This window comes from Orcinus orca, chromosome 8, assembly GCF_937001465.1.
Source record: "Orcinus orca chromosome 8, mOrcOrc1.1, whole genome shotgun sequence".
Taxonomy (NCBI): domain Eukaryota; kingdom Metazoa; phylum Chordata; class Mammalia; order Artiodactyla; family Delphinidae; genus Orcinus; species Orcinus orca.
In genome coordinates, this window is record NC_064566.1 from 3,443,981 (window position 1) to 3,456,283 (window position 12,303).

General features: G+C 59.4%; 1 protein-coding gene across 3 annotated transcripts in view; it reads right to left on the reverse strand.

Moving 5' to 3' along the window:
• ANO1 (anoctamin 1) overlaps positions 1-12,303 on the reverse strand; it is a 91,155-nt gene that overhangs the window by 18,179 nt on the left and 60,673 nt on the right. For 2 of the 3 annotated variants that reach the window (XM_033402485.2, XM_049713034.1), the window contains exons 15-21: positions 10,862-10,939; positions 9,868-9,942; positions 6,324-6,525; positions 6,039-6,150; positions 4,364-4,421; positions 2,528-2,628; positions 1,817-1,962 (exon numbers count right to left, since the gene is read on the reverse strand). In XM_033402485.2, the coding sequence (XP_033258376.1) occupies positions 1,817-1,962; positions 2,528-2,628; positions 4,364-4,421; positions 6,039-6,150; positions 6,324-6,525; positions 9,868-9,942; positions 10,862-10,939 (772 nt within the window). The remainder of the gene's footprint in view (positions 1-1,816; positions 1,963-2,527; positions 2,629-4,363; positions 4,422-6,038; positions 6,151-6,323; positions 6,526-9,867; positions 9,943-10,861; positions 10,940-12,303) is intronic. The other variant, XM_033402487.2, reaches the window with a different exon arrangement.

The window sequence follows — 12,303 nt, forward strand, 5'->3', positions numbered from 1 at the left end:
CCCCATCCCAGCCCGAGTCGGCCTGGAGGAGACGCCAGGCACAGGGTGGCTGCTCCGTGGGGGGTCAGGAGGGGCCTCCCCCAGGAATTTCATTTCACTAAACCCCAGAGGATCCAGGACTCTCCAGCCACCATAAAAATTAAAATCTGGGGACTTCCCTGGTGGCACAGTGGTTAAGAATCCGCCTGCCAATGCAGGGGACATGGGTTCGAGCCCTGGTCCGGGAAGATCCCACATGCCGCGGAGCAGCTAAGCCCGTGCGCCACAACTACTAGGCCCACGCGCTGCAACTACTGAAGCCCGCACGTCTAGAGCCGGTGTTCCACAACAAGAGAAGCACCCGCTCGCCGCAACTAGAGAAAGCCTGCGCGCAGCAACGAAGACCCAACGCAGCCAAAAAAAAAAACTAATAAACTTAAAAAAAAATTAAAATCTGGGGAAACGACCGACTGCAGTCTCTCAGCGGATCATAGGCTGCTGTTCTCGGTGTCCATCCGCCCACGGGGTCAGGCAGTGGAGACCCTCCTCCCAGGCCCCACGATGAGCATAAACAGCTGGGCAGGGGGCAGGCCTGGGGAGGCGGCACCCGCAGGGCGGGGAGCTGCCCGTCTGCCTCCGGTTCAGCCTGGATTTGATTCCGGGACGATGTCCGGGAGGACGTCACCCAGACGCCACACCATCTCCTTGTCTTAAGTCTCAGAGTGTTACGGCACTGGCGTCCGGGAAGCTGGGAGTGACTTACTGGGACCAACTCTGCCAACAGGGAGGGACACACCCGCGGTACAATTAAACAGAACCGCTCCTGAAACCCAAGGCCACCCCACCCCTGACCAGCCCACCCTGCAGACCAGTCCCTGGCTGGTTTGCCCAGGTGCCTGTTAAAACGCAGAGTCCTGGGTCCCACTCCGTGCAGACCAGGATTGGGCCCGGGAACCAGCATTAAAATTTTTTTTTTTTTGCTGCACTGCGAGGCTTGAGGGTTCTTAGTTCCCCGGCCAGGGATCAAACCTGGGGCCCCGGCTGTGGAAGCCCAGAGTCTTAACCATTGGACCGCCAGGGAAGTCCCCCAGCATTTAAGATAAGCTGTCCATGGTGGTTAGGGGGCACGACACCGGGACCCCTGTGCGTGAGTGTCAGCCTTCACTCATCCATTCATTCAGGGAGCACACATTGAGCACCCACTGTATACCTGGACCTGTGCTAGGGGCAGGGGGTACAGCAGTGAAGAAAAAAGACCTGCTTTCATGGAACTTTGAGTCTACAGGAGAGGCAGATGGTGGAGGAATGAGAAAGGGTTGGGGACTAAAGATATCAGCTGTGGTGAGAACCAGAAAGCAGGGGGAGAGGCTGCCCCTTTTAAACCCTGCGGTGGGGAAGACCCCTCTGGTGGGGGACATTCTGAGCAGAGCCCTGGAGGAAGGGAGAGAGGGAGTGACGCTCATACCAGGGGAAAGCGTTACGGGCAGGGCACAGCCAGCGCAAAGGCCCCTTGGCAGGAGTGACCTCTATGAGTCTGGGTAACAGCAAGGAGGCCAGTGTGGCCCAAGTGGAGGGAGAGGTAGGATGTGGGGTCAGGGAGGCTCCAGGTGGCTGCCGCGCAGGCCACACCTGGCCCGTCCCCTCTCTCTCTCGCCCCACTCCTGGGAGTCATGTGCCGCCTCTGGGCATCCTCCCATCCAGCGGCACAGCTGCAGGTGACACGGCTGAGTCCTGGGTGTGTCCCGCTCCGTGCAGGGACCGCAGCGAGCCCCGGGCGGCCAGCTGGCCCTTTTCCGTCCTGCCCCGTCTCCCAGGACAGGATTCTCCCGTCACTCACTCATCTCCATGTACTCCGGGGTGAGGCCCGCGAAGGGCTCCAGCGTGTAATCCACCTCGTACCGCTGCTTCTTCTTCACGTACTCGTCGTGGTCAGAGGGGCTCTGGTGCCTCAGCCTCAGGTAACGGATGAACTTCTTCATTTTCCTGAAAGACACACGACCTCACCTCGGTTGGGTTTCCAGGGAGGTGGGCTCAGGGGTCTGGCGCCTCCAAGCTGTTTTGCCAATTCTCTGAGCCCTCACGCGTTCTCAATCCTGAACTAACATCTTGGCGATGACCCCTCTGTTGATGATTTCCTTTGCCGTTTTCCCCAGAGGCAGGGGGCAAGCATCACTGCTCTGTTTGTGACATGAGGAAACGGAGGCCAGGGAGGGCCCCTCAGGTGTCAGGGGTCTGTCTGTCCCCAAGCAGACTTGGCTGCCTTGGACCATGGAGGCTGGCACGTGGGTTTGGGGACACCTGTGGGTACCCTGCATCCTCAGCCAGTTGGGAGCAGGGGTCATCCTGGCCTTGTCCCTGGCCTCGTCCACTAGGGGTGGCTACTGCCCATCTTCCTCCCGTGTCCTCACCACCTCCCGGTTTCCGGTGCCCCCACCCTGGTCCAGGCCCCGCGTCCCCTGTCACCCAGACTACTGCAAGGGCCTCCCGAGCGCCCCAAGGCCCCGATCTCCCCCTTGCTCCGCCGTGACCTGAAGCTGATGCTACTCACGGGATGCCGATCTCAAACAGGTTGTTCTGAATCAGCTGCTTCCCCAGCATGATGATGCTCAGCTGGATACACAGCTCCATCAGGCAGCCCCCCGGGGCGCACTGCGGCACAGAGAACAGGCGTCAGCCCCCGCCCCCGCCCCGCCTACCGGGAGAGGCGACCCCAGCTCCCAGCGAGGGGAGGTCGGCCCTCGTGTCCTCCACATCAAACCCCCGGAACCTTGGAATGGAACCTTATTTGGAAATAGGGTCTTTGCAGATGTGACCGAGTTAAGATGAGGTCGCGCTGGCATAGGGCGGACCCTGCTCCGATTGCCGGTGTCCTGATAAGAGGAGGAAACACACACAGGCACACTGAGGGGAGGAGGCCCCGTGAAGACGAGGCAGAGATTGGAGAGGCCCATCGATGAGCAGGGCGAGGCCAAGGACCGCCCGCGGCCACCAGAGCTGGGAGAGAGGCCTGGAGGAACCCTCCCTGGAACCTTCGGAGCGAGCGTAGCCCTGCGGACACCTTGAGTTTGGACTTCTGGCCTCTGGACCCATAAGAGAATAAATCGCTGCTGTTTTAAGCGACCCGGTCTGTGGTATCTTGTTACAGCAGCTCCGGGAAGCTAGTACAACCCGGCCAACAGGCTCTCGGGGCTGCAGCAAGGCTCAGAGCGGAGCACACTGCCAGGGAGTAGGCAGCGGCGGGGCTGGGTCTCAGGGCTGCTCCTGCCCCAGGGCCACGCAGGCTAGGGCCGTGCAGCTGGGCAGCCGCGGGGTGAGGGAGCCGGCCACCCCTCGGAGGCCTAATGCCCTGTGGGTTTGTACCGGGGGCCGGGCAGGCCGTCAGAAGCTTAACTTGTCCAAGTGAAGGGAACTCAAGGGACACTGGGTGACACTCTGGGGCACAGCTCACTCCTCTCTGAGTCCTGAGCAAAACTTTATATACCATTACCAAAGAATTTATCTGGGACAGCCATCAATCTCATTAAAAAAAAACAAAGACGTCCTCCGCTTTATTCTACTCCACAAAGGCATTTCCCCAACTTCTCCAACCATTAAGGAGCTTAACAGGGTGTCGTCTATGTAAATGATGTGTTGTATAGCGGGGAAGCACGTCGTGGGCTTCTTGCAAACATCCCTCACTGCGGAGGAGGCCTATGTCCTGGGATGTCCAGGGGTCGGCATTTAGGTGGTTGACCTTCTAGACTGTGCCCCAGGCAGCCAGATGACCCTGTACCTGAAGCCCACCCCAATCGTCCCCACCCTGTTTCACAGAATCTTCATCAAGAAGACCCTGATAAAAAAGAGCCTTCTTTTCCGATATGCTGAATTATTCTGGAATTTGGAAATCTGGACTGGTTTCCCTGAGACCTGAAGCCTGGCTTGGTCTGACGGAGCTGACGGAGCAAGTCTGGGGGCCAGGACTCAGCGGCAGAAGGCAGCTGGACGACTCACCAGACCTGGAATGGCCGGAATCGCTGAGCAGAAGCCCAAGGTCACCAGCATGCCGCTTGGCGGGGAGAGAGGTGGGCATTTCAATGTTAAAGAAAAAGAAGCGTAGCTGAGTCCTGTTTTTGCCTCACTAATTCATCTTAACCAAAGAGAAAAACATTCAAGGTCTTACAGAAAAAGAAAAAAAAAAAAAAAAAAGCGGGTGTAACTTTTTGGCTTCCATGACCCTGAAGAGACGTTCTCCTTTTAGGGTAATCCTACATGGACAGGCCAAAGGAGATCGAAGCCCCATCCCTGCAGCTGGAGAACAGAGCAGGGGTCTCTCAGGGCAGGGAACCGTCAGGTTTGCTGTGAGGACGGAACCAAGAAAGCGGAGCAGCGCGTACGATCTCGTTACCTCTTCCATCCGGAAAGAACGGAAAATGTACACGTAGTCGCCTGGGCGTCCGACAAACCTGCAACAATTGGGGGTCATTCAGAGAGGGGAGAGCGGGCTCGGGGAGACCCCCAGGTGGGGACTGGGCCGTGTCATGATTCCCCAGGTCAGAGCCTCCGGTGTCTCACAGGCTCTTCCCTCCGCCCATGTCACCGACTAAGAATCAGCCGCAGGGGTTTTCTGTTGGTCGAACGTTTGTGATTCCCAAGCCAACAGGTGGGTAAGAAAACACAGCTTCAACAGGAAACCAAGAGGCTGAAGGGCAGATAGAGGGGAGGAGCCCAGGAAGGGAAGAAGGTACAGCAGCCTAAGGGCAGAGGGCGCTACCCGCCATGGCAGGGTCACGGAACCACGCTGGGGACTGTGGACCGGCTGGGGTGCGGGTGGTCCCTGAGGCCGCCTCTCGGCCTCCTGTGGGATGAGGGAGTAGGGGGCCTCTGAGAGCCCGCTCCGATGTGGGTGCTCTCAGCGGGGCCTGGGCACCTCGGCCCAGCTCCAGGACCCCAGGGTGGAGTGGTACTTATAAATCACATCATGCCAAGGAAGGTGACTTCAGAAGGGGTTCTGGGATCAGCCCTGCCAGCGTCTAGGCGGAGGGGTGGTGGGGAGTCTTGGTGGGTGGGCCACAGGCCCCGATAAACCCAGGACGGCTCCAGAGGGTCAGGGCATGGGGTTCACACCCCACCAGCCTGGAACACCAGCGGCTGCCCTTCCCATATCTTCCCCTGCAGCCCTCATCCCCCGCGCTGGGGGAACCCCTGGAACACCAGCGGCTGCCCTTCCCATATCTTCCCCTGCAGCCCTCATCCCCCACGCTGGGGGAACCCCTGGAGCTCCTGCAGCCCTCATCCCCCGCCCTGGGGGAACCCCTGGAGCTCCTGCAGCCCTCATCCCCCGCCCTGGGGGAACCCCTGGAACACCAGCAGCTGCCCTTCCCATATCTTCCCCTGCAGCCCTCACCCCCTGCGCTGGGGGAACCCCTGGAACACCAGCGGCTGCCCTTCCCATATCTTCTCCTGCAGCCCTCACCCCCTGCGCTGGGGGAACCCCTGGAACACCAGCGGCTGCCCTTCCCATATCTTCTCCTGCAGCCCTCATCCCCCGCGCTGGGGGAATCCCTGGAGCTCCTGCAGCCCTCATCCCCCACGCTGGGGGAACCCCTGGAACACCAGCAGCTGCCCTTCCCATATCTTCCCCTGCAGCCCTCATCCCCCACGCTGGGGGAACCCTGGAGCTTGCCGCCCGGGATCCCTGCTTCCCAGGGTTCTGTTCCCTGAGCTCCTCAACGTCTAGGGTCCCTGCTTCCCGGGTCCCTGCTGCTTAGGGTCCCTGTTCCCTGGGGTCCCTGCTTCCCAGGGTCCTTATTCCCTGGGCTCCCCGATGTCTAGGGTTCCTGCTTCCCAGGGTCCCTGCTGCCTGGCGCCCCCAACGTCTAGGGTCCCTGCTTCCCAGGGGACCCTGCTCCTTGGGGGCCCAGCGGGAGCCAGGCCTCTCCCCAAACTCGGCGGCAGTGGGAGCCACACTGACTGCTCTGCCCTGGGCCCAGGTGCCTCCCACCTGAAGAGAGATGAGGGAGGGGAGCCTTCTACTGGACTGCGGAAAAACAGTGTGTTTCAGTCACTGAAGAAGCCCCTACCGGCCTTTGAAGAATGCCACGTAAAAGATGGGGGTGTAGGAATTCACGAACTTCAGCAGGAAAGCCTTGAAGATCAGCCTCTCCTCGAAGCTCTTCTCCGTCTTTGGAACCTCTAGAAGGAGTGAGACACACGCTGCTGAGCCACTGCTCCGGGCCAGGCTGACCACTTCCCTCAGCTGTCACAGCAGTGAGGCTCAGAGAGGGTGAGTGACAAGCCCAAGGCCCCACAGCCGGAGGGAGGCGACCTGGGGCCGCCTGGCTCCAGGGCTTGGCCGGGGCACTCACCGATCTTGGTGAGCCACCTGGCTATGCAGCCGTACACCTCGTCCAGGAGGATGATGACCACCAAGTTGATGATGACCGCCGTGGCCGTGACAGTGACCCGGATGTTGGACCGCACGGAGGGGGAGGAGTTCATGGCTAAGGCGGCGGCCGTAGAGATTCTGTAGATGATGACGCCGAGGACGATGGCGAAGGTCACTGCGATCTGCAGAGGGAGGAGGGGATGCTCTTGGCTGGGTCCCCTTGGGCGCATCGGAACCTCCCCCGGCTCCCTGGGCCCAGCTGTCCCCCCACCCAGGAGCACTTCCGCTGCAAAACCAAGATGGGTGTTTCTTGTCACCCACCAAATGCCATGGGCTTTATGGGTGCTCACTTCACAGATGAATGAGTGGCTAGGTTCTGTTTTATAGAAGAGGAGACATGTTCAGAGAGGTTGTGCCACCAGGCCAGGTCACCCAGCGCGTGAACTGGGATTTTCCAGGTGTGCCTACCAAGCTTGGAGGGCAAGGTTCTGCCACTCGCTATGGGGCATCGTGACGTCTCGCCCACTGTCCCCGACACGACTTAGGGTCGCTGCAACCCCAGAAGCTGCCTGGCTTGTGTGACGGCAGGCTGACTACAGGGGGGCTTCCCCCCAGCCTGGATGACCCTGAGTGGAAGCAGTGACGTTCTCCATGCTATTGCAAGAGGTGGGTGGGGCGTGGGATGGTCTGGTCCCACCGGCCATGCTGCAGGCCTGGCTGGGACAGACGGATGGGGTCCCTTCTCCCAACCTCGCCAGGAGCCACCCACACCCTTCGGCTTGTCCCTGGGAACGAGACCCTCATCTTGCCCAAACCACTGTGGGACCAGAACATTCCCTGAAACTTGGACTGGCGGTCACTTGAGAGGCCGGGCTAGGCTAGGATGACAAGTCTGTTCTGTGTGGAGCCGTGTGTCTGCCTGGGCTCGTCTTCCTTACCCTCCAAGGCCCTGACTCGCCCTGGAAGACCTTGTCCTCACTCTGCCCTGTCCCAACAGTGAGGATGCCTGCAAATCCCAGTGCCGAGGGGACACTGAATGGAGGGCGGTTGTGCAGGGCTGTCACCCGAGCCCGACTACACGGCACCCTCTGTGTGTCCAGGGTCCTGGGCGTGTCACTCCCGCTGAGGCTGTGCAGGGCGGCCCAGCCCTGCCAGAACGGCCCCTCGAGGCTCTCGGGACGGCCCTGGAGGGGCACTGAGCCGTGCTGTGTGCCTCTGATTGCAGCTTGGAAGGGCTGTGCCTGCTTCACCCCAGAGGGAGGCCACAGCGACGGGCATCTCCCAGGAAGCTCTTACTGTAAATTTCGGGCCAGTAACTCTGTAGCTGTCCATATCTGCGGGCGACTGAACGGTGACCACACATGCCCGGGGAACGTCCCGATGAAGTGGGGGGGTCCTGTGGTGAGGTGTGGGTACCTCTCCCCGCCAGCTGCCAGCTCCCAGCTCCTGGAATGCAGGCTTTCCTGGGAAAATCTCTCGCTCCTGCCAAGAGGCCCCTCCCAGGGGAAGGCACCGCCCTGGGCTCTGGAACGTCCCTCCTGCCTGCGTGTGGAGGTGCGGACAGGAGCCAGGCCTGCAGGGTGACTCAGCAAGGTGTCATGGGGGTGCACCGGCCTTTCCCTGTCAGAGGGCCGGTGTACCCCCATGACAAGCTCTATAGCTGTGTCCCCTCCTGGGTGCAATGCCCCCTCTGGAAGGAAAGGGCTGTGAGGGCCAGGGTTTGGCCACTGTGTTCATACGAGCATCTCCAGGGTCGGAGCACGGGGGCACCTTGTAGGTGCTCGACTGCTATTTGTTCGGAGAACGAAGCTCCCGAGTGCAGGACAAAACCGGTTCATCGGTGATGGGGTCCCCAGGACCTCAAGGGCCAGCCAGTTCCCTAACCCGCTGTCCCACCTTTGCGGCAGTGACAATGTGCCCATTTCCCCGCCTCTCTGCAGACGGGGGGGCCAGGTGCAAGCAGAGGTGTGGGCAGGCCTTCTGGGAAAGCACATTCAAAGAGGGGCTGCCTCTGCTGGCCTCTGTCTCCTTCCCCTTCCTCCTGCCTGGAAAGTGGAGGTGATATTGGAGGTGGGGCAGCCATGTTGTGACCAAGAGGGACACAGGCACAGGACAGGTGTGCAGAAGGCCAGAGAAACCTGACGGAGGTGCCGGACCAGCCCTCCACTGCCCACCATCTTGATCCTTATTACGAGAGAAACTCAAAACCCCCTGAAGACTATTCAAGGAAGTGACCCGAACCACGAGGGCTCTTGCCCGAACTTGCCGTGGCGCAGAAGGGCCCACAGCCTCCCACCTCCTGTCACGCCCTCGCTGGACCTTTTGTGCTGACATCGCTTCTTCTCTGCCAGGAGGGGCTGAGCCTTGGTGTCTCAGTCTTCCATTTCCCGCACCCCGTCCCCCGTCGGGTGAGCCCCGTGGATGCTCCAGGCAGGGACCACGTCATCCTACATCACCCCGCCAGCACTCCTGTGCTATTTGGGGAGTGTGCTCCAGGACCCTCAAAACACGGCTGGGCCCACTGCCACCCAGTCATCCTGACAGCCCAACGGCCCTCCCCCCACCCCCCAGTGGCTCCCAATCTGTGGTCTTGGGGGTCCCCACCACACATTTCTTTACCTCAGAGAGGTCCTTCTTGCCGTGTGAGAGAGTGTTAGGGGAAACGGAGTCCTCCTTCTGCTTCCAACTATTCAGGTTAGGGGGCCTCAGATGCCACCCCCAGTGGAAGACCAAGGCAAGCCCACCTGTGTGTCTCCAAGTTCATACGGAAGGGCGGGGGGTGTCTCAGGGCAGACTGTCTGCCTGGCCTCTGGCCTGGGGAGGGGGTGAGACCTCTGGCCTCCATTTCCTCAGCAGCAGGAGGGGGACAGGCAGGTGTGAGGCCCTCAGGCCACTGGGCACAGCCCAGCCCTTGGTACACAGCGGCCATGCGGATGACCTTGATAGCAAGGTCATCGCTACAGTGACCACAGGTGGCCCTGACCCATTGTGGGGGGAATGAAAGCACGGCTAGCATGGGCCTGAGGCCTTCCAGGGATGCAGCCCAATTAACTGGGGATTAAAAGCCCCTAATAGAGCCGGTCACAGTGTTGGCAATTCATTCAAATCAGCAGTGTCCGGATGAACCTGGCGTCACCGGCCCTCCGTCACCTGAGTGGCATCGTCCTGATTTTTGTCCTGTGTGTTCTTCACTTACTGGTTTTCTTCAAAAGCCCTCCGTTTTGTCTTAAATAATACCTGCGAACTCCTAGGTTTGAATGACTAGTTACTTATATGCGTCACTCTCAGAACGAAAGATGTGTGTCAGGGACCAAAGGGAACCACCGCACGGGCCCCAGGGCTTGGGAAGCCCCCTGGGGGTCACTGCAGAACCCTGGCCCCTCCCCAGTTTAGGGGGCTGGTGGAATCCCCCCACCACCCTGCCTAGCCTGGGATGAACACAACTGCCACGTGGATGGCTGGCCCCATCCAGGTGAGCACCGCACACCTTGGTACACCTCCCTCCTTTACCTCCCAGAGCTCACCATGAAGATGATGGAGACCAAATTGGTGAAGTAGGCTGGGAACCGGTCTTTCCAGGTCAGCTTCACCTTGTCTGTCTGCAACATGAACAGGGCTGGGTCAGCGGTGGGGACCATCCCAGCGGAAAGATGTGTGTGTGCACATATATATGGGCGTGAACAACTTGGACAACAGAAACATGGTTAAAAAAAATGATGATGAGCGAATGCAAACATCTGGCATCCGGGGCCTTATTCCCGATGAAATGCTGCTACGAAATGATAGAAATAATAGTTGTCTAAAAAAGTGAGTCCTCTGTGTACGGGGCGTGATGGTGCCAGAGGCTTTTCTAAATTGGATGATCAGACCCCCGTCTGGGAGAAGCCTGGACTCCTTTTCGTGGCTGAAGGTCTCATTTCCAAGGCCAGAAGATCTAAGCTGTTTTCCTTCGCCACCCAGACCATAATAGTAATTTTCCTTTGCAGAGCAAGTTGAAACAAGCCACCAGCACTCTAAGTTCAAACGCTGCCCGCCACGTAGCAACGGCGGAGAGTGGGGACACGTGGTCCGAAGGCTCTGGCACAGGGACAGCAGGGTCTGGAGGGACCTGAAGTGGACGCTTGTTGCTAACCTGGGATGTTTCAAGAATGGGGTGGATTTTGAACAGGAAAAATGCATGGACGAGGTCAAAGAATGCTGGCAGGCATGACACCCGAGGCCACGCATTCCAGGGCAGGTGGCATGCGTGTTAATGAGACCAGGGACCACTGGCAGGCAGCTGTGACAGGCACGTTTCACAAGCTCCAGAGACAGCCAAGCTCCCCCCACAAACCCACCACAGCCATGCAGAGACACCTCAACACACGTCACAGCCCGTGGGTACCGAAGGAAGGCAAAGCAACGTGGGTGTGAATGTTAAAAGGATAATACAGCAGTCAGAGTCGGTTGAGGAAAACACAGTGGACTTCGGTCATCTGCAAACACTCAAGCCTCGCGACGGCCCGACGTGACATGTACCAGTTTCACCCCCGCCATGGCTGTCTTAACCCTCTGCCTCCATTTGTTTGCTGGCTCCTCTGGAAGGTGCCGGCGCTTCTGGGGCGGGTGGAGGAAACAAGAGAGCACCGTGGGGTGAGACCGCCACCCAGGCTCCCATCGGCCCCCTGGGCAGCCAGCACATCCCTGGCTGTGCCGGTGGCTGGGGCTGATTCAGGCTCTGGGCATCTTAAACCCATCAGAGATGGCAGAGACCCACATTCTAAAAGAAAGGCTGCCACAAAGGTAATGGAAATGAAAACTCCAGCCTGGAAGCTCGGTGGGCTCCACGGGGCCCCTCTCACCAGACGGTGGCCGTAATTCAGACGGTGCATCTTATGCAAAGGCGAGGATGACCCTGAGCATTTTACGCCAACGTGAAGGAAGCCACACTCGGAATCCTAACACGGCAATGAAGGGGTGCATCTTTTCTTTCCTAAACAAATTCGGTACCATAGCTGGGGGAAAAATTAAAACCACAAAGTTGGGAGCCAGGGAAATGGAGGGGAAAATCAAGAGAGGGTGTGGCCCCACGGAGGCATTCAGGGCCTGGCGTCACCATCAGAGGCTGGCAGAAGTGAACCCCGACCTTTGTTGCTCTTGTGATCAAAGAGCTCGGGTCAGTGACCGGGAATCTGACATGGCTGCCCAGGCCCGGCACTCGGGCTTGGTCGAGCCCCTGACTTAAGTGGATGTGACACGGGCCACTGAGCCCTTTTTTCCTTAGGAAGGAATGAAATCCCATCCACGTTCACGCTACGAGGGGCCACCGTAAAGCCGTGGGGTGGACTGTCGGGGGGCGAGGATGCTGCACTGCACGCGGGTCGTGGTGGCTCACCATGGGGGCCTGGGGGCTTCAGAGCAGCAGCGACCACGCCTCTCCCTTTAGGAGAGGGGACGCAGCCCATGGGGGGCTGTTGGAGCCCTTGGTTCAAGGCCACAGGGCGGCCGCGCTGAAGGCAATGTGCTCGGGACATGCGTTCTGATGTGTTAAGTTAAAAGGCCAGTCTCCTCATTTGGGGTGAGGACTCATGCTTTTGTGGTTATTTTCTCTGCACCCTCGGTCCCTCTCAGACTCTGAGTTCAGGGAAGTGCACCCGCTTTCTGGCTGCAGGAGGACTGAGCTGGGCTTTTTGCTCTGTTACGGGAACTGGGGCCCGAGAGGGGGTTTTGCTGCACCCACTTTGCCCCCCCAGAGGGGACTTTTGATAATTGGGACCCCCAGCCACTCTGTACCAGCAAACTTTGTCCATGGGACACAATGACAAGAAAAGATCGATGCAGGGGTTTGCTCTGGTCACTCCCAGAGGCTGAGGGTGCAGATGTGACGCAGAACACCGGGATCCGGGAAGAGTGTCCTGCAATCGTTCCCCATCCCTTCAAGACCTGACTTTCCTGCCTCAGTGAGAGGTGGACAAGGGCCC